Raw genomic sequence first — 22,724 nt, 5'->3', positions numbered from 1 at the left:
TAAAATACTAGTAAACCTAATCCAGAAATATGTAAGAAGGAAAACCATGAGAAAGTTTATTTTGGTATGGTATGTTGGATTAATATTCAAAAATCAAATAATTTATTTTGCCATATTATCAGTATATAGAAAAATATTACATTTCATAAGATAAAGAAACACACTTTCACAAATTGAATATTCATTCATGATAAAAATACTCAGCACGTTAAGAATAAAAGGGAATTTCCTCAACCTGCGAATGGTAATCTAGAAAAAAATACACTGTTAACGTCACACTTAAGACTGAATGCTATTTCTCTAAGGTCCGCAACATGACAAGAATGTCCACTTTCACTACTGCAGCTAAACATTGTGTTAGAGACCCAAACCACTGCAGTAAGCTAAGAAAAATAAATAGAAGTCTTACAAATCAGAAAATAATTAAAATCAATTTTATATGTAGACCACAATAACATGTCCATTAAAAAATATGTGAATAAATAAAGCAAGCAAGCTACAAAAAAAATCTACTAGACTCGTCAGTTTGGCAAGGTTGTATAATACAAGGTCAATACAAATTTGATTGTGGTTCTATATACTAGTAAGCAACAGTAGGGAATTGAAATTTTTCAACAAGGCTTTATAAGAGCATTCAAAAATATAAAGTAAGTATGAATTCACAAAATACTCTGCAAATGACAAAGCACTGCTGAGAGAAATTAAAGAAGTAAATAAATGGAGAGCTTTACTACGTTCATTCATCATAAACTGACAATTATCCCCAAATGGTCTATAAATTCATTGCAATTCCAACAAAGTTTCCACAGACTCTTAATGTAGAATTTAACAAGATGATTCTACAATTGATATAGATATACATACAACAGGCCTGGTGTAGGCAAAACAATTTTGAAAATGTGAATACTGTAGAAAGACTTTGACGACATGCTTTTGAGACTTATAAAATTAGCTTTATAAGGTGATAACTGTAGTCAAAAAAGTATAGTATCGATGTAAGGGTACAGCTATAGATGAGTGGAGCAGAACACAGAATCCAGACATACACCCACATATTTATGGTCAATTATTTTTCAAAAGTTACCAAAGTATTTCAGTAAGGAAAAAAAGAGTCTTTTCAATTAATGGTCCTGGAAAAAAATTATATATTTATACATAAAAAAGTGAACTTTGACCCTTATGCCACATCATATATCCAGATGGACTAGAAATGAGTCACGTATCGAAATATAAATGCTAAAACTAAAATAAAATAAAACCTTGGAATAAAGTATAGGAGAAAATCCACAAATATTTGGGATAGGCAAAAATTTCTTAAGACACGAAAAGCATCAACATGAAAAATATTTGAAAAATTGAACTTCATCAAAATTACAAACTTAAACATTTCAAGAGTCTATAGAGATAATGAAAAAGCAAGCCATAGACTAGGAGAAGATAGTCACAATATATGTATCAAACTTTAAATGTATGTGATGAATATTTAAAAAATACTGTTACAACTCAAAAATAAGTAAATAATACAAAATAGGCAAGAGATTTAAATAGAAAACTCACCAAAAAGTTAGATGAGTGGACGAAATGTACATGAAAATACTCAACGTCATTTGTTATCAGGGAAATGCAAATTAAATCCACAATTAAATACCGACACATATTCATCAAAATAACTATCATTGTAAAGATTGACTCTGCCAACTACTGGTGGTGTCGCAGAGGAACTGGAACTCTCACCACTTGCTAAGGGGCTATAAATTCTACAACCACTTTGCAAAACGTTTTCAGCAGTTTGTTAAATAACACAATACATATATAATAAAACCTGGCAATTCCTATACTAAGTATTTACCCAAGAGAAATGACGATAGCACAAAGACGTATAAACAAAACTTCCTAGGACCCGTATTCAGACATTAAGGATATATCCTATGATTGCTTTGATATGAAACTTTAGAAAATGTTCAATTTATAGTAAAGAAAACAGATCAGTAAATTCCTGAAGTTGACTATAAAGGGTCATATTGACTGGGAAGGGGTACGGGGAACATTTTTAGGTGATGCAAACATTCTATAGTTTGGTTGTGGTTACTCATTAAAATACACATTTAATTGGGGATATTTTATTATATGTAAAAAAAAAAATTCAGTTCAAAAAATTTTGGGGGGATGCTTTTTTGCATGTGATCTTAAATGAAGTCAACTAATCATCTCCAAATTTATGACATCTTTTCATATTTTGTGGTGTGAATTCTCCGTAGGTAAGCCCTGAGGCTCGGCTGGTCCTTGCCCTGTTCTTTAGCATTTGTCCCTCCTACCAGTATCTCAAGATGCCTCTTATGGATGCCTCAAACTTAGTGGAGGAAAAAAAAATCTGTGTCCTGAAATGTATCAGCATTTCTGCTGTCATATTTGTTAAATTTGCTGACATTAAAGTTTGTATTTAGAAGATACAGTCGTCTTAAGCTAGTCAGTCACTACACTGTATTTCAAGTAAGAATTAATCATGAGGCAATAACTATGGCAATATAGTCTAGACTAGACAAGCCATATAATTATTAATCAATTTCCCATCTAAATCGTCAACTTTTACTTTATTTCCATCAAATGAAAGCCATCATAATATTTTTAATGATCATGTATGCTCTTATTAGAAGTGTTTGCACATTATTGTAAAAGTTAAAACTCACGCAAATTTTACTGATACTCCATCAGAAAATGACTTTGGAATGAAAGCAAAATATATCCAGCTTTTCATCCCATAAAAGTGAGAACCACATGGTAGGTGGTGCTGGCGGCCGCCACTCTTTAGTACGTAATCCAGACAATTTATCTGTGATGCCCAGCTGAATGGAACACACATTAATGTGACCCTATTGGACTGGGAGGCTTACAATCTGCTGTATGCGATTATGTATCCAATTCAAAAACCTTTGGTAAATTGAGCATTAATCGTGATTTTCTTGTTACATGTTTTTAAAATTTACATTTATGACTCAGTATACTATCCATTTGTTCAATTACTCAAACTCCAACATAGCCATTTTGGGTGTTGTAAATTGCCTGCAGATTTTTTATTTTGCTTAACTCAGTATAAAATCGCATGTAGCTGGAGATATCCCTATTGACTATACACATGAACAGGCTCCAGCTTAAAGTAATCCTAAAGATGATTGCCACTTACCTAACATAAAAATTCAATTATGAGCATGTTTTATAAACTGAAATGATGAAAGAATAGATCTATGTAGAGTCCAGACACTTTGCAGCTTGTGACTTCAAATTATATTTTCCTTTCATAAAACACATTTCTTGGCTATAAGTGGCAATCCACTAACAATATTATATTTATTGATAAAAATAACACTACCAGAGGGTTGAGGTAAAAAAAAGGCGCATACAGTCTAATGAATTTGGAAAAGGAGAGCATCACCATTTACCATACTTAATTCAATTCCAAGTAATATGGATAATTATATAGCAGAAATCCATATGCAAGAAACGCTAGTGTAAAATTTATACTGATAAGCTATTTTTATAGTGTCATTTAGATCCTTCAATCAATTCTACAATCTCTCAATATCTATGCCTATAAACATGCCTTCAAAATGATGGATAGAGTCAAAGTTCTTTTAAGATGGTGCTTTATTACCTTTTTGTAACTGAGCTTGTTTTAAATTATGTTTAGTCACTTGGTAAATGCTTCTCAAGTTTTCCTTTTCTCAAGAAGTAATGTGAAAAGGAGTAGGGTGGCATTGTATTTAGGGTCAGAAGACAGCACCTATTAAAGGTCGATCGAGTGAGGTGCAAAGATAAATTGAATACCATTCCATCCTTACAGAATTCAAAGCACGATAAATATTGTTTTATAGGTATACGAGTAAGTTTCTGTGTGAGTAAAGAGAAGGAAGCATGCAACTTATGGTTTTGAAGAAATATTTTAAAGAGTAGGATATATCTGAGTAAGAAGTTGTCAGACAGGAGAAACAGCATTTAAATCAGAGGATACAGATACAACATGTACAAAGACATAAAATGAAAACCTGGAAATTTACATGACTGTACTATCGTATGTGTCATTGGTAGTTTTTTTGTTGTTGTTGTTATAGAGAGGAGAGGGAGCGGTGCAGATTGCAGGAAATGAAATGGAACCACTGCAGAGAGCACGTAACTTTATGTTCCACGTAATGAGCCCTTCAAGAAGTTCAGCAGAGGAGTGAAGTAAATCTGTTTGTTTGTTTGTTTTTAATTTTTCATTTCCAATATATGGCTGTGAACTGTAGACCTTGCCTGGCTGGAAAAAGAAACTGTTGCAGGGAAGTCACAAAGGAGACTGTAACCATAGACCACATGGAAGAAGAGTTTATAGAAGAAATGAAAAGGAATGGATATATTTGTGAGTAACTTTATACCTTGTTACAAGCATTTTTTTACTTACAAAAATAGCTAATAAACTTTTTTAAAGAATTCTATTAAACTGTAGCTAACATACAATACTATATTAGTTTAGGGGTATACCATAGTTATTCAACATTTGCATACCTAAAGAAGGGATCACCATGATAAGTCCAGCAACCATCTGACACTGTACTATGCTATCACGATATAATTGATTATATTCTCTATGCTATATGTTAGTTACATCCCCATGACTTGTTTTATACCTGGAAATTTGGACCTCTTATTCCCCTTCTCCTTTTCCACCCTTTTAAAAATTTTTTTCAATTACAGTTGACATTCAATATCATTTTATATTAATTTCAGGTGTATAACATAGTGGTCACATATTTGTATAATTTAAGAAGTGATCTCCCTGACTAGTCTGGTACTTACCTGCCACTATACATAGTTATTACCGTATTATTGACTATATTCCCTATGCTTTACTTTACATCCCCATGACTATTTTGTAACTACCAATTTGTACTTCTTAATCCCTTCATCTTTTGTACCCTGCCCCCCAACCCCCTCTCATCTACCACCCCAATAAATCAAGGACCTATCTGACACTATACATAGTTATTACAATATTATTGAGTATATTCCATATGCTACACCCTACCTACATACCAATGACTACTTTGTAACAACTAAAGTAAGTTTTCCATTGACTCAACATAGAACACTTTATGCACAATTATTTCGATTCAATTTTTTATTTTACTCTATTCAATTAAACTTTCTCCTACAATCAACAGCCACACTGTTTAGGAAGAAATGCTATTTTTTTCTCATCCAAGCTTTCCATCTTATTATCTAAAAATGACTCATTTTGTTAGGATCACTCACATCTTAATACATCACTATGCTTCTCTTCATCTTCCCACCAAGGTCAGAATTCATTTCTCCTTCTTCTTTGTTCCAATGTTATATTGCTTAGACCTTCTGTAGTAGCTTTTATATTCTTTGCCATCTTTACCATCTTAAAAGATCCTTGAGGGTACAGACCCTGCCATGTTTGACAATATATGACACAATTATTTTAAATCATAAACAGTCGATAAATGAATGTTAAAAAGAAAAATAATTGATTCAAAATCAACCCTCATTTCATAATGTTATCTCCAAGTGATAAGAAACTGCCAACTGATATCTGTGGTATAATATAACACAGATCCCACGTCTATGATTAGTATGTGTATATTCATCTTTACTCATGTCTATATACAAAACATAAACATAGCTTTTAATCTTATTCATAAATGTGAGCGTTAACTCGTGTTCTCAAATATATCCATGGACAATTTTTCATATTTATTTTATTACATTTTTTATTATGAAGAGTTTAATCATAATAATCTAACTTTCAGATTGATTTACTCAAGTTACCATTGCTGCTAATAGCAAACTATTGGTCATATAGCATTTTACTACATATAAACAACATCATTTCAATGACTAGAGAAGAACACTAGAATGGACGTTTATACCTAATGGTACCATAGTTTATTGATAAGGCTTTGAGCAGTGACTCCTGACAAGTTACTGTAATGGCACCTCTCCATTATAAAGGCTATTTTATATGAGACCTTGATTTTTTTTTTAAATTCAAGTCTTCAGCATGTCACTCATGATTTTATATATATTATGATAGTTTAAGCCTCAGAAATATGGTAATATTTTCCCATACATTATAGTTGTGAAGATTGTACTTTTCAAAAATGGGTGCAACAATATTTCTAGTCTCACAGTATCTTCTAGAATGTGCCACTCCTCCATAGAGGGTGGAGTCTATGGCCCCTCCTCTTGAGCTTGGATGGGCCTCTTGAGGCAATAATAAAATAGAAGTGGCACTCTGTGACAGCTGAGGTTAGTCGTTAAAGCAATTAAGCTTCTGTCTGGCTTGTGCTCTGAATGCCTGCCCTTGGAACCCAACCATCATGCAGTGAGGAAGAGCTGGCCACATGGAGAGGTCTACATGGAAAGGAACTGAGTCCTGTTTGAGCCCCCAGCCAACAACTAGCACCAACTGTCAGACACGTGAATTTGTCACATGGGTTAGAGACTAGCCTTCCTTGCCAGCTCTAACCATATTCCACATTTGTGAGCAAAATAAAATACTGCTGTTGCTTGAGGCCACACAGTATCGAGGTGGTTTGCTAAAAGGCAACAGTAATCTGAACAAAAGTAAATAAAGCTTTCCCAAGAGGTACATCTTACATTACATTATAGAGCATTTTTCCTTGCAATGGGAATGGAACCCCAGAACAGCAGTGTTTGCTCTGTTTGGTTGGCTTCTGTATTCTTGGCCCATATTAGTAAGCATATAAAATGATAATGAATTTATAAAATGATAATGATATAAATCATGGTAATAAAGGCTTTTAAAAAACATAATCAGAAATGTTTTCAAAGTGAAATTTATCAGAATGATACCCAAATTTATGAAAATCTTAGTACACATAAAAACAAAAAGAATTTTTGCACATCTAAAGCTATAAGAATCTCAAAATATGACATGTACCTTTATATCACATTCTGTTCATATTTCATTTCAAATCCATATTACTTACCTTGACCCTCAGCAGTATTGCTGTTTGCTGGTTTTTTTTTAATTTAGTTGTCTGTATTTATTTATTCATTTAACATTTTACTACTACCAGAGATACAGAAATTGATTTGAGTATCTCAAAAATTATATTCATGTGTTCTTTTAAGTATCATTGTGATATTTGTATTATACCTGTAATTTTGATTCAAAATGTGCTGTTATCTTCCCCAAAGCAACTATTATTCTGATTTCTTCATTTATAATATAGGTTGCAAGGTAGTTGTGTCTTTCTTAATGTTTTCTCCTAGATGAAAAGGTCCCTTCAGACTATCAATCCAAAGATTCAGAATGAGCCCTGTGTTTTCCATTTTACTGACTTGATGCAAAGCATATCTTCTCTAAGCAACACATACAGCTTTCGGGAAAATTCCTTAACTATGAAAAAATGTTTTATTATTTACTCTGCATTGTGATGCAGAGTTGATTCCAAGTGTGGTTGACAGAGAGGGACATTTTTCTGTGCTTCTGCAGAAAAATGGCAGAGTGTCTGCAAGAAAAATCAGTGTGAGAAAAATTACTGAGTCAAGAGTCACCAAGTATGATATTATTAGCCATTTTATATTTCTGTAATATAAATTTATCTATGATGAATCTTAAAATCTTCCTGCAAAGATATTCAAATATAGTCTAAAAATAATAACAAAACTATTCACTGATTATTGTCATTTATAATCATTGGTCTCAGTAAATTCAGAGGAAATTCTGTAATTTAAATATTTTTAAACTGGAATTTTAAAAAATATTAGAAACATCAACCTATTTATGAAAATGATATATTGGACAAAAAATTTGATAGTATACAATTTTTGAAAACAATATTTTGTATTTTATTTTATTCAAAGTTATCTGTAGTCAATACCTTAAGGTTTGTCAAAAGGCAAGATTTGTGTTCTAAAAACAAGAAATAGTCAATAGTTAATGTTAAATTACAGAGTTAGTGATGTTTCATTTTGAAATTATCTCTTATGAGAAGTTGTTGAAATTAAAAACCAAAATAAAGTAACACCAAAAACAGCACAAATGGATTTAGTTCTGACCGACTGCCCTTGGTATTTTTCCCCAAGATGGTCTAGCAAAAAATGAAGATGAACAGCCTTGTTTTTCAAAGCCAAATGTTTAACAGCCTCACCCATACATACACTATATTTTTAAACACTATATTTTAAGTTGTTGGTACAATATTTCATATTGCATATAACACATATGTGATAAATTTCATTATGTAGATGTATTATATTTTGAAACTTATAAGGTGGTTCTTAAACTGACAAACACCCCATATCATATAAAATAAAATGCTAATATCACTGAGTAAAAAATGCCAAGCTTATTGCCGCTTTTGACATTTATCCGAATTTATGAATGGGATACAAATATACTATAATTTATTGCAAAGAACTATTAAGTTGAGAGAACCTCAGTATGATTCTGGTTTTGAAAATGTGGAATACAAATAACTAATTGGCTAATAATTTTCCAGAGTATTGATCATTTACTAATAATAGCACAAATAATTTTACTCAAAAGTATGAATAATAAGCATAAAAAACTATCACTCTTTTGCTGTCCCAAATATCCACTGGATCACTCAATTTTACCTATGTCTCTTCCTGAATACTTCCTAAGAATTAAAATGGAATACTTAGTAGGAGAACTGCTGAGACTCGCCTTATGCCTGTATTTTCTGACGTCGATTTCCTTACACTTACTGCTTAGGGAACGATGTGTTAGTTGGGCATGTCCCCATCTCCTCAACTTTGTGCTATACCCACTTCCATGCTTTTGTGTATGCTGTAGCCTCTGTGCAGAAATGCCCCGAATGCAATCTTCACTTGACAAAATTTGGCTCAGTGAACTTAAAACTCAGCTCAGGAGTGTCTGGGTGTCCCCGCTTTCAGAGACATGCTAAAGAGACTCACAGGAGTCAGCACATAGGCATACTTACAAGGATATATTATAGTGATGTAGCAAGGATACATGGCTAGATCACATGGGAAAATGGCAAAGTGTCTGCAGGAGCCCATGTGGTGGTTTTCTTACGCTGTCTCCATGGAATGTCCTCTTCCTCCAGTAAGGAAACGCAGTGGCACAAGTACAACATTTCTGCCTAGAGAAGCCCCTTAGAGACGGAGCTGGGGCCTGGTCACGCAGGTACCCTCTGCCTAGCATGTGCTAACCCTGCGGACCCCCAGAATGAAAGAAGATGTTCAGCATAAACCTTCTGTGCAGTTGGGGCATAGTGAACCTACATCAGTTAACTGTTAACGGAAGGCCAAGTTTCCAATGCCACCAATCAAAAGCTAATCTTTTATGCATGCCTTTCTAAAGATCACACTGGGCCTGCGAAGGTAACTCTTATCTGCACAAGAAGTGACCCCTAAGGATTCTCTCTCTGATTCCTGGAGAGGTAGGTGCTGATCTTCAGAGCCTCCATGCTCCTCTTGATCACAGTCTTTCGTACTTTGGAGTACCGTTACCAGCGCAGTTAGCTTTCTCTCCCATATTACCTCTGATATATTTTTATACAAAACTTGGTAAAATAGTAGACACTTAGAAAAATCTTGCCAAAAGATTAAATAATGATCAAGTCCCTTGTTATTACATTCAGTTTTAAGGTGTATATAGTCCCTCCCTTTCTCACCACCTTTCTTCCCTGAATAATCCATTCCTGCTAGCATTAAGAATGCTGAGGAAAGTGTGTCCATGTGTAAGGCGGGAAGGAGGCAGGTTGAGCTGTGGTGGCCCAAAGCAGTTGTTAGAACTGTGTGGGTAAAGGGGTGTCCCAGGGTAGGGGTGGACCAGCACAGGCTGATGGAGCCCAAGTATGATGAAGAAGGCAGACCCTGCGGAGGCAACCCCTCATGTTGTCAGAGGGGACAGCCATGCAAGGGGAGGCCCATGGCAGGATGCGGGATCTTAGGGCAGGGAGAGTAGGGTGACCACACAGCGGTGGGCAGTGCCAGCAGTGTGCAATAGAGAGCACTGACGAGCACTAAGTGCGGTCAAGACTGGCAGCGATGAGTGACTGGCTGCATAAAGGAGGATCAATAGGGTAAGTAAACATATGGAGGATAACGAGATACAGGACTCTCCTCAGAGACAGGCACTACAATTGTGACAAGAGAGAAGATGGTTGGTTGGGAGTATCAGGGTGAACTCATGGCTTTTACGATGCAGAGATAGGAAGAGACAGATAAGACAGTAAAAGACAGAGAAATTTGCATAGATATTTAAATTATGTTCATAATTTAATAGGATATACATATGTTGCTATATATATGCAACTATATATATGCAATATATATGCAACATAGAATATGTTGCTATTCTCTGTGGTCCCGTTATATGAGTACCAGAGAATTTAAAATATTTTTATATCCTTTCACCTAATAGTTCGCCAATGGTTATTTTGATGAAAATATATTCATTCCTCTATTAGGGAAAGAGCCGTTATTAAGTAAATTGAATATGAGTGCCGGTGAAATATATTATTGCTCTTGATCTCTAAGCCTTCCTAAAGGCTTTTATTTTCCCCCTTTGAAGATGAATTCATTGCATCTAAGAAAAGTAGCGGTGAAATTGGGGATCTAGAACAGCATAATGTTTAACATCAAATTAATATCAAATGTTTAATATCAACAAATAAATTTCTAGAAGATCTGAAAGAGTAAACTCAAGTCTTTCATTAAACCATATAAAGCTTACAGCAAACTTACAGAGGTGTCTTAACATGCCCGTATAGAAGTTAGCCCTTCTTTCCCTAAATAAGTTTCCCTATTTTCCTGTTTCTTCTTCTTATTCTCTCAGAAATTGGGCTCACAATCATTGTCACCTACCTCTTTCTCCTTAGCCTTCCATGCCCACCATTTACATAATCGCACATGCTACATTTTGTTTTTGCATAATTTATCTTATGTCCATCTTTCATTTACTTTTTTATTGAACACTTTATTTGGAGTAGCCTTTTTTTTTTTCTTTCTGTCAGTCTCTTCTCTTTTAGCTTTCTCCTGCACAGGGCTATAGTAAAATAAAGCATCTTTGTGCTCTATTCTTTAAATCAGTTACAGAAATAGACACAGTCTGAGGGAGTAGGACCAGTGTTGGAATATCTTCTCTAACTCCTTTCTTCTCTAATCTTGCAGTGTCTTTTTCCATATAAGCAACATCTGCTTCCCTGACTGCATCTTCACCTCATATCACACCTTGTCTCAACTTCTCTTTTCCTATTTTAGATGTTTTCAAAGTTTCCATATTATAAAATGTTTTAAATATGTTTAAAATATTTATATATTTCTTTATGCCCCCTTCTGACTATGGAATCCTTTGCTAGGGTAGAAAAAACGAGCTTTGCAAATTTCTTTATTTAGAATACAATTTATATTTCAAAAAAAAAAAATGGTATTGAAAATTAGACACGTAGTAGACCAAAACATCAAAGGCAATTATGTAATAAGCATTCCAACAGTGTCACTCTCCCCAATCTATACACACGAACTCTTTTTAAAGTCAGTGGGAGTTCTGCTCCCACAAAGGTTTCACACAGGGAAAATGAAAAAATTTAAACATAAATAAGTAGAACAAACTTTAATAAGTTATCTCAATAAGTATTTACCTGAGGGGCTGGAACAGCTGCAATGTAAAAACCTGTTTCATAACCCTCTATTAAATAATTTTCTGTATTTAAATTAAAATCCAAATGCAGGCTAAGTTGTAAACAAGCAAGATTTATACATCAATATCTAAAAGTGAAGTAATACAGATATCCTCTATTAACCAAATATTTTTCAGTATTGTATTGTTCTGCTTTTCTTTACACTCTAATATTTTGACTGATTTATTAAAGCCAACTACATAATTCTGTATAGAAATAATGAGGCAAGTATACTTTGTGTATCAGAGTGGTTTGCGAGTGCATATCAAGTAGTTTTACAGAAAGTAAACAAGCAAATTAATTGTCAGTTTTCTCACAAAATGTGGCTTCTTAAATGATGAAAACCTTATAAGACTTATTCAAGCTTTGCAGTGACCATAAACTGTTTGGAAATAATTTATCTTCTTTGGCAATGTTTGCAACATATGCAGGAATTAACTTTTCTCCAGTTTTAGAAAAAATAAAGCTTTTGTTTCTTTAGAACTCTCACTGCTGTCTTTCTTATTTGTAGTCACAATTCTCAGTTTATGGCACTGGAATTATTCCATAACACTTAATCCCAAAGTTATAAATGTGATGATAAGTCCAAAAAGCAAATTTATATGTTCCCTCTTATGTTCCCTTTTTTTCCATCTCTAACAAAAAACGGTGTCTCAGAATAAAACACTTAGGGAAAATATCCTGAAATGGAACTCACAAGCAAGGTTACTTTTGAATTAAAAGAGATTTCCTCTCTCTCTCTCTCTCTCTCTCTCTCTCTCGCTCTCGCTCTCGCTCTCGCTCTCGCTCTCGCTCTCGCTCTCGCTCTCTCTCAATCTCTCTGTCTCTCTCTCTCTGTCTCTCTCTCTCTGTCTCTGTCTCTCTCTCTCTCTCTCTCTCAATTCCAAATACCAAGTTCCCTGAGGGCAGGTTAATCTTGAATGACTTGGGTGATACTAATGCCCAATTTGGAGCCTTGCATTTGCAAGTGATCGATAATGACAAAAAAACGATTTTCCCCGTTAATTTGCCCCCGCGTTCTTATATCATAGGAACACGTGCATCACCATTCATGAGATCATACATATTTTAACAACAAAAATATATTTTTTACATTAAAACAATCACTGTGTTCCTTCATAATGACAGCCATCCCATGAGGCAATATTGAAGTTGTAACAAATGGTTATATTTTGTACATCTATTTAAAAGATGTGTTAGTCTTACAGAGTTTCAGTTACACAGAATGTGACAGCGTCTCAGAGCAGCACTGTGGGAACATTGAAAGGCGAATCCATTTCATTATATAAGTATATATTTAAGTTCTGTGTATGAGAAATAAAGTCTCTGAAAATGGGTTACTTTTAATAGATGTTCAAGGTCTAAAACTTAAAAAGGGGAAGACAGTTTGAAGAGGGCTTTGAAAAGGACTTTGACAGTGTTAATAAAGGGAAAAAAAGGAGTTAAGCTCAGGTTGCCAACTTATCCTTTTCATAGAGGTCCAAAAACAGATACAGAGTCATCACCCTTTGCATGATGACCATATTCTAGGGGTACTGTGAAGTACCTGAAATCTCAGGTATGCTTTAAGCATTTAACTAGCCTTACCCATGCTGTGACTTTCTTGTGTTCCCTGTATCTTACTAGTATGTCAGATTTTATTTCCCTGAGGAACAAAGGGAAAAAGAGAGAGAGAACTTGTGTACTTCTTTCAGCAAATAAAGAATCCAAAACAAAATTACCTTTGGATAAAGTACATTTGCCAAATTCAAAGTGATATGGAATCTAGAAAGTGAATAAAAATAAAATATATGTTTTTCTACAGAATCATAGTTTTTTAAAATGTTTGCAATTTGTGATAAAATATTTCAGGGTGAAAATGCTTATTTTTTGATATTTAACAGTATGAACAAATATGTTGTTTTATGAAAAAACTGATATATAAAAATATGAAGTTACTAGGCTTTAGTCAAGATGGAATACACATACAATTATTGGCTGAAGGTTTTGCCATTTTACAACTTGCAATCACAACTTTTGCAGTTTTATAACTTGATTGATTTTTTTCTTAATTTAGGATTTTTTTTATTTAATAAAAATGATACTATGTGAAAATATCCTAAGAGTTATTAGGAAATAGTGAACATGGTCAAAAGGTACAAACTTCCAGTTGTAAGATAAATAAGTCCTGGGGAAATAATGCACAGCATGGTGACTGAAGTTAATATTTTATTGTATATTTGAAAGTTGCTCAGTGAGTAGATCTGAAAAATTTGCCTCACAAGACAAAAATTTGTCACTATGCGTGGTGATGGATATTAACTAAACTTATTGTGGTAATCATTTCACAGTGTATACATATATCAAATCATTATGCTATACACCTAAAACTAACATAAAGGGATATGCCCATGGTATCTCAATAAAAAAAAAAAAAATTCAATAAAAATAAAATAAAATAACCTAATACAGACTCTTAGAAAGAGTTGTCTCATCAGAGGTTCTAAGAATGTCATCAGATACACTAAATTTGTCTTTTGTCAAATATGTGATCTAGATATTAGATGTGTTTATCACTCTGGGAAGTTAGCAGAATTGGTTAAGGTTTAGCATGAACAGATGCAGTGCTCCCTTGCTCCAGGACCACAGACGATTTCCTGCCCTGGCAGAGACCTCGCAGAATGTGCCCTGGGGAATGAGCACGATAGTTTGCACCTGTCTGTGCTAATTAATCACCAGTACTAACAACAACAACAAATTGGCATGGAGACTTTCCTATGGCAGATATTGGTGTGTGTATAGACCTAAAAGGGTACCTGATTTAGGGTCAGAACACCCGAGAATGACTCAGCTTCTGCCGCTTAGTTACTGGATATAATGGTGGAAAGTCCCTTAACCTCCATGAGCTTTGTTTGCTTTTGGATAAAATAAATGGAACAATAACAACCACAGCACAAGGTCATTCTGAAAATCAACTGTAAGTACAGTGTAAGTAATGTAAGTACATTGTCCCGTGTACTATAAGTACATTGAGAAAGCACTTCGTACACAGCTATTCAAAACGTGGATCATTTGTCTCGTTGTTAAGGTAAATGGCTTTCCATTGCACATCTTGCTAGTAAATCAGGTTGATTCTCTAAGTCTTTGGAGAGTTACGATAATAATCTACAAGGGGAAAAAAGATGCATATTAAGCTATCTAATTAACAGTGTTCACTCAGTCATTCAACAAACATTCACTGTATTTCCACTACATGCCAAGTGCAATGGCAGATACTGAGGTTACAGAAATAAAAGACCACTGCTTTCCTTCAAAGACGTTACAGTCTAGTGGCTAAGAAGAAGAGGGAGAAACAAAAATCTCACCTATCTAAGTTCTAGTCTCTTATGGACCACTTAAGGTGACATCATTTGAAGAGGTTAGGTGATGGTTCCTGGAAGATATTACTCAAGCTGAGTACCTAATAAGAGAAAAAACATGCATGAACCATGATCCAGAATCAAGATAAAACACACCAAATTCTGCAAACTGAAAATAACTGAGTAATACTATGAAGTAAGCTAATGTTAAGATAGCATGAGATGAGGCTTAAAGCATAGAGGGTATTGAGATCCTGAAAGTTTCTATATTCTCTGCTAAGAACCGAAAAAGATGGAAGACTTTTGAAAGGGGTAGTGACATGATTACAGGTGCATTAAAATAAACAAACAAACAAAAACAAACGAAACTAAAAACCACACTCTAAATAAAAGGCATACAGACGGCAAAAGAAGAAAAAAACTGACCCTATCTTCAGGTGACATGATTGTCTACATAGAAAACACAATAACTAATAAAAAGGTTCAACAAAATTGCCAATATAAGACCAATACACAAAAATCAATTGCATTTCTATACTCTAACAATGAACATATGGAAACCAAAATTAAAAAGAACACACAGTGCTTTTCACAATTCCTCTAAAGAAAATGAAATACTTAGTATAAGTCTAATAAAACATGTACAGGATCTATATCCTGAAAATTTCAAAATGCTGACGAAAGAAAAATAAAAAAGAGCTAAATACATAGAGAGACATCCTGTGCTCATGGATTGACTCAACCTAGTAAACATGTCCACATTGATTTTAGATGTAATGCAATGCCTATTAAAATCCTAGCAAGGTTATACAATTTGTGTGTGTGTGTGTGTGTGTGTGTGTGTATTTATTTATTTATTTATTTTAAAATTTATATAAAAAGGCAAGGACCTATGAAAGCTAAATCAATTTTGAAAAAGAGTAATTAAGTGGAAGGAATAATTTTACTTGATGTTAAGTGTTACTGTACAGGTGGTATAGTAATCAAGAAAGTGTGGTTTTAGTGAGGGGATAAACACAAATCAATGGAACAAAATAGAGAATCTAAAAATAGATAACAGAAAATGTACCCAACTGATTTTTGACAAAGTTGCAAAAGCAATTTAACATAGGATCAATAGGCTTTTCAACAAATGGTGCTGAAGCAACTGGACAACCATAGGCAAAAAAAAAAAAAAAAAAAATACTTTAACCTAAACCTTAATACCTTATACAAAAATTAACTCAAAATAAATTATGGACTTGAATTTAAAATGTAAAATTATAAAATCTTTAGAGAAAAATAGAGAAACTCTTTGGGACATGGAGCTAGGCAGAGTTGTTAGAGTTGATACCAACAGCATAATCCATAAAGGTAAAAAAAATGATAAGTTGGAACTCATCAGAATTAAAATCTTTTGATTTGCAGAAAATCCTGTGAGAAGGGTGAAAAGACAAACTACCGACTAGGAAAAATATTTGCAAACAACATATCTGACAAAGGTCAATTATTTAAAACATACAAAGAGCTCTCGAAAGTCAGAAGTATAAAAACCATTTGAATAAATTGGGCAAAAAGCAGAACATATATTTTGCTGAAGAATATACAGATGGCAAATATGCATATAAAAATATGCTCAACGAAATTAGCCATTAGAGAAATGAGAATAAAAATCACAGTGAGATATTACTATATACTATCAGAATGGCTAAAATGAAAAATAGTGATACTGCCACGTTGATGACGATGCTGAGAAACCAGGTATTTTACTGGTGAGATAAAAAATGGGATAGCTACTCTGGAAAATATGATGGCAGCTTCTCATAAAACTAAACATACTTATCATACAATCCATCAATTGCACTATTGGGTATTTATCCCAAAGAAATGAAAACTTATATTAGTACAATAACCTGTATATGGATGTTTATAGCAGCTTTATTCATAATAGCCCCAAACTGAAACCAATCCAAATGTCCTTCAGTAGGTGAATGATTAATCAAAGTGTGGTACTCGTCAGCAATAAAAAGAAAGAACCGTGGATACATGCAACAACTTGGATGGATCTCAATGTAATTCTACTGAGTAAAATAAGACACTCTTGAAATGTTACATTATTCCTTTTATATAACATTCTTGAACTGATAAATTATAGAGATCAGATTAGTGGTTGACAAGAGATAGAGAAGGGGATGGGGGGAGAGAGTAGGGCTAATAAAAGGTGATTCCTGTGGTGGAAATCTTCTTGTGCTTTCTGTGACAGTGGTCACACAAATCTACACGTGTAATAAAATTAGACAGAACTAAGTATAACACACAAAAGTTAGTGTATGTAAAACTGGTGACATCTGAATAGACTGGTGGATTTGGTTTCCAAGTCAATTTCCTGGTCGTGATATGTTACTGTAATATGCTAGACGTTACCTTTGGGGAACACTTGGTGCGAGGATTAAGAGTCTCTATTATTTCTCATAACTGCGTGTGAATCTACCATTACCTCAAAATAGTTGAAAAAATCACTTTAGGTACAGTATAAGGACAGATTGGTGATGAGGGTGAATTTATGCAAGACTTACTGGGTCATTGGCTGAGTGTGTGTTTGTTGGGGGGAAGGAGTGAAGAACCGGACGTGGTCTGTGATGACCACCGGTTTCTCCCTGAGGCTTTGTTCATCAGGAGAGAAAACAGGACTAGAGGATTGGAGAAGAGGGATGACTGAATTCAATTTTGATCTTGCTGAGTTTATTTTCCATCAACCAAGCAGAATACATACAATGAGAATTCCAGAAGGACGAAGAGGAATCCCTGGGAAAGGGAAGTATACAGCGTGTTCTGCAGGGTTCTGTACATATACTCTTCATATAGCTTTCAGTGCATGAATGAATTAAAACAGCAGAGTCACCAGAGTATCACGACAAGGGAATTTTTTAACTCAGAGGCAAGAATAAACATACAAAAATATCTGTGGGAATTCCAGATACAGGCTGGATGAAAGGATTTGCATTTCCAGTATTCATTAAAGTAAAAAGGAATTGATATTGAGTACTCTTAGAGTGTGCCAAGTTCTATATTGTTGAGAAGTATTAGCCTGTTTAATCCTCATGATAGGCCTAAAAAGTTGAGTTTTATTATCTACAGTTTCTAAACAGAAGTTAAGCAATTTGCCAAATGAAGCAAAGCCTATGAGTAATTTCTTGGGCTGGAATTTGAATTTAGATGTGTTAAACTTCTAAACCCACATTCTTTCCAGTACATCAAGAAGTTTGGAGAGAATGGGGGAGAGCAGATCATAAAAACTTAAAAACAGCAGATTTTATATCCTTGCTTATTTAGGGGTTTTTGTAGAGTTCAACATTTATATGTGTAATTGTTCAGTTTCCTACAGGGAAGATTTAAAGGCTCCATTTTGGTTGCTTGCCCCTCCTCTACAGAATGGCCAGCCAGTATGGCACCAAATGAATATTCATGGCTCCCCACTCTCTGGATACATCTGTTATGGTGGTACCTTATGGACTGGGTTAGGAGGGGTTGATTTTCTTACAGTAATTGTCCCCTCCTTTTTAAGTAGTCCCCTCCTTTTTATTTACCAGTTAACATATTTCTTCTTTGTCAGGTAGGCAGGCTATGTAGTTTCCTTAATAAGCACCTTTCACCTCAACTAATACAAACAGATAAACAGCAGGAGTCTTCAGGTCTGTTTCCAAACTTACATGATGCATTAGTTCCATTAACTTCTACTATGGGATTTCTTAAACTTCTACGCCACTAGGCAAGTCAACAAAAAATACCTTTCTATCGCTACAGAAAAATCTTGTACATTATAAGGTTTGTTTTTCTCTGTTGGTTTTCAACATAATCTATTTTTAGTTCATATATTTTCTTTGAGGTACTCTATTTGATATTTTGAAGGTTAACACATCACCCCTCTGATCTCTAGGGCTTGAAAGTCAAATCAATTCAAGACTATATACATCATGGTCCACTTAATTTCCAACCAGAAGCAGCCAAACCAAGTCTTGAATAGGTCATTTTCAGGTAGAAATTAGACTTCTCTCCTTAATCAACATAAATAAAGCTTCACTATTTTGTAAGGCCTTTACTAGTACTATTATTCCAAATTTAATCTAAATTTAATTTTCAAAGGCATTTCAACAGGAAACTGCACATCTCATCCCATAAACATCAAAATGCAGTCTCAAGCCTGAGTAGTGTATCTCATATAAATACTAACAAGGTGGGCAGGGAGTGGGGGATACGAGCATGATTTTGTGATTTGATCCTCTGTTGGCTCAATTCATTTTGATCCTTCACCTTTCTAAAGCATCCAAACCTTAGGGATAGATTTAACTTCTCGCCGTTCACGCCATCTAGTGGTTATAAATGGTATCTGTTTGGTTTTAAGGAAGAGTCCCAATGACGGGGGGGCGGGGTACACGAGAAACAAAACGGTTGGCCGCGACAATTTCCTAGTTTCTCACCACATCACATCACTTACCCCTCACCAGGACACCTTTAACTACTTGAACCGTTTTAGATCTGCGCGCAGACGCGCAGAGAGAATGGAGGGGACGCACACACAGACTCAAGCCCCTGGACGCTGACATTTAGAAAAAGGTTCTAAATCCTTCCTGTCATTCGCAAAGGACGGGAAAAGGAGTTGTGGTAAGACCTAGACCGAGGAGACTGCCTGACTTTTCGGCAAGTTGGATAGATGACGTATTTACCCCTGCAACGTTAACATCTGGTTTGAACAAATAAAAAGAAAAAGAGGAAAAGCACTTAAAAATTCCGCCGCGAGGCTTTGCAGGGCTTGCTACCCCGTAGTCCCCAGAAGACAACCAATTCCTGCGCGTTCCGCTCCGCTCACCCTCTTTCTCAGCTTCTCTTTCACCTTTTCCCACGCTCGCCTTGAATCGGGACCCAGGGAGGCAGAAGCAAGGCACCGGTCCCCGTCCTCCTCTCCTCCCCAAGCCTCCGCAGCCGAGCGCGTGCAGCTTCCCTTTGTTCATCTAGGCTGGCTCTCCTCCCCGGCAGATCCACCTGGATGCTCTCCCTCGGTGACATTTTGCGCCGGGGCTGGTGGGTGGCTGGGGTGGAGCGAGAGCAGCCCGAGGGGGCGGGGGAGGAGAAAGGTCAAGCCGAGGGAAAGGTGGGAGACGCCTTTCAGAACCTGCGTGGCGGGGCGTGCGCGCGGTTATTTATTTTCTCCTTGTTTATCGATCGCACGAGCAGAGCGGTGCGGAGAGCCCGGGGACATGCAGGACCACCCACTGGCGGGGAAGAAGCGAGCCGCCCCCCCGCACCCCCGCGCTGCTGAGCGCCTTCCGCCTCAGCGCTCCGGCGATTGCCCGCGCCAGCCCCGGCCCCGCCGCGCCGCCGCCGCCCGCCCAGCAGCCCCGCAGCCCCGCAGCCCGGCAGCCCCGCACCGCGCCGCTCGGGCCCCAACCACAGCCGCGGTGCAGTAAGTTGGCAGGAGAGCGTCCCCTCTGTTCTCGCCTCCCCCGCACCTTTTGAACTTGTTGCTGCTGCTCGGCTCGTCTGCGCCTGGCTTTTGGAAGGTGAAAAGGAGGAGGGAAGCACGGAGGGATGGGGGAAGGGGAAGAAGAGCGAGCCTGAGCTTTATTTATGCTCCCTCAGCGCCTCGGATTCGGCTGCTCGCGAGCTGCTCTCTCTGCTTTTCCCTTTCCGGGTGCACTGCGAGGAGAAAGTCTCTATGCAACTCAGCCCCGGCGCGCACTTTGCCAGGTATGTACCGCGGGCGAGGCGCGTTCTTTGCGGAGGCAGATGCTGCTGCCGCCGCGGCGGCGGCGGCTGCCAGCTCCCGGGCTCCGTAACTGTCACACTGCACCTGAGCTGAACTTGAAAAGAGAGTGAAGGGGCGATTGGGCGAACGCTTTTAGCAGACGCTAGGGGTGCTTGTAGACGAGGGGGAGGAGGATCTTTATTAACGCCCCCCACCGTGCCCACCGCACAGCACCTCCATCTCTGCAAATACGGCCCAGGAGGTAGAGGCAGCGATCAGATTCCCAAAGAAACGTGGGGCAGCGGCTGTGACCGCACCTGGGAAGCTACAACAGGTCGCCTTTTTGAGACTCCTTTGGCGGGAAGGTCTCCTTGGACAGGGAAGGTTTGAAAGAGCTAAAAGGGAAGGTGGAAGGGTGCCCTGATTCGTCAAAAGAATACCACTAAGTGGCTGCCCTTCGTTTTCTCCACCTTAAACGACGCATACTGACCCCACGTTATCCAGACTGTGTCAGGAGAGAAATCAGAGACACCTGTTTGAAGAAATTACTGCATCTAAAGTCACCTGTATACTTATTTGTTCCAAGACAGGCCTGGTGTGACTGCTTGACAAGGTTTGGTTAGGTTTTGTTGGGCGTGATTGTCAGGACATCGTATGAAACACCTGTCTTTGAGGGAAACTTACCCTTCTGAGAACTGTGATTTCTCCAGGAGCTCTACCTTGGAATAAGGGTGATAACCCGGACCACAGTTCTCTGTGATATTTGTTTGACGAGAGCAAGTGGGTGATTAAGGCTACTTTGACCGACTAGGAGGCCTGACTGCCTTTCCGGCCTCCACCTCAAGGAACCATGGCGGCGGGTGTAGCAGCATGGCTGCCCTTTGCAAGGGCAGCGGCCATCGGGTGGATGCCTGTGGCCTCGGGGCCCATGCCAGCTCCCCCAAGGCAGGAGAGGAAAAGGACTCAAGATGCTCTAATTGTGCTGAATGTGAGTGGTACCCGTTTCCAAACATGGCAGGACACCCTGGAACGATATCCAGACACTCTGCTGGGCAGTTCTGAGAGGGACTTTTTCTACCATCCTGAGACTCAGCAGTATTTTTTTGACCGTGACCCAGACATCTTCCGCCATATCCTGAATTTCTACCGCACTGGGAAACTCCACTATCCTCGCCATGAGTGCATCTCTGCTTACGATGAAGAACTGGCCTTCTTCGGCCTCATCCCAGAAATTATTGGCGACTGCTGTTATGAGGAGTACAAGGATCGGAGGCGAGAGAACGCAGAGCGTCTCCAGGACGATGCTGACCCCGACAACACCGGAGAGAATGCCCTGCCGACCATGACGGCTCGGCAGAAGGTCTGGCGGGCCTTTGAGAACCCCCACACCAGCACCATGGCCCTGGTGTTCTACTATGTCACAGGGTTCTTCATTGCCGTCTCGGTCATCGCTAATGTGGTCGAAACAGTGCCATGTGGGTCGAGCCCAGGTCACATTAAAGAACTGCCCTGTGGGGAGCGGTATGCAGTGGCCTTCTTTTGCTTGGACACAGCCTGCGTCATGATCTTCACAGTTGAGTACTTGCTTCGCCTGGCGGCAGCGCCAAGCCGTTACCGATTTGTGCGGAGCGTCATGAGCATCATCGATGTGGTGGCCATCCTGCCTTATTACATTGGGCTAGTGATGACAGACAATGAGGACGTCAGCGGAGCCTTTGTCACCCTCCGGGTCTTCCGGGTCTTCCGGATCTTTAAGTTTTCCCGCCACTCCCAAGGCCTGCGCATCCTGGGGTACACACTTAAGAGTTGTGCCTCAGAATTGGGCTTCTTGCTCTTTTCGCTTACCATGGCTATCATCATTTTCGCTACAGTTATGTTCTACGCAGAGAAGGGGTCTTCTGCCAGCAAGTTCACCAGCATCCCTGCTGCCTTCTGGTACACCATCGTCACCATGACAACGTTAGG

General features: G+C 37.5%; 1 protein-coding gene and 1 long non-coding RNA gene across 3 annotated transcripts in view; one reads left to right on the top strand and one right to left on the bottom strand.

Moving 5' to 3' along the window:
• On the bottom strand, positions 1–20,648 carry LOC109458219 (uncharacterized). The gene is made up of 3 exons (XR_012490467.2): positions 20,524–20,648; positions 15,044–15,138; positions 1–14,843 (listed from the first exon to the last, which is right to left on the bottom strand). It is a non-coding gene; the product is annotated as an uncharacterized LOC109458219 (long non-coding RNA).
• Positions 18,716–22,724, top strand: part of KCND2 (potassium voltage-gated channel subfamily D member 2) — a 461,795-nt gene continuing 457,786 nt past the window's right edge. The window contains exons 1-2 of one of the 2 annotated variants that reach the window (XM_074315675.2): positions 20,171–20,574; positions 20,654–22,724. In XM_074315675.2, coding sequence (XP_074171776.1) covers positions 21,610–22,724 — 1,115 coding nt within the window. In that variant the 5' untranslated portion in view covers positions 20,171–20,574; positions 20,654–21,609. The other variant, XM_019751676.3, reaches the window with a different exon arrangement.

This window comes from Rhinolophus sinicus, chromosome 8 (genome assembly GCF_057876585.1).
Source record: "Rhinolophus sinicus isolate RSI-liver-muscle chromosome 8, RSI-T2T, whole genome shotgun sequence".
Taxonomy (NCBI): Eukaryota; Metazoa; Chordata; class Mammalia; order Chiroptera; family Rhinolophidae; genus Rhinolophus; species Rhinolophus sinicus.
Note: the sequence above shows the minus strand (reverse complement) of the source record. Positions and strands in the feature narration are given on the sequence as shown.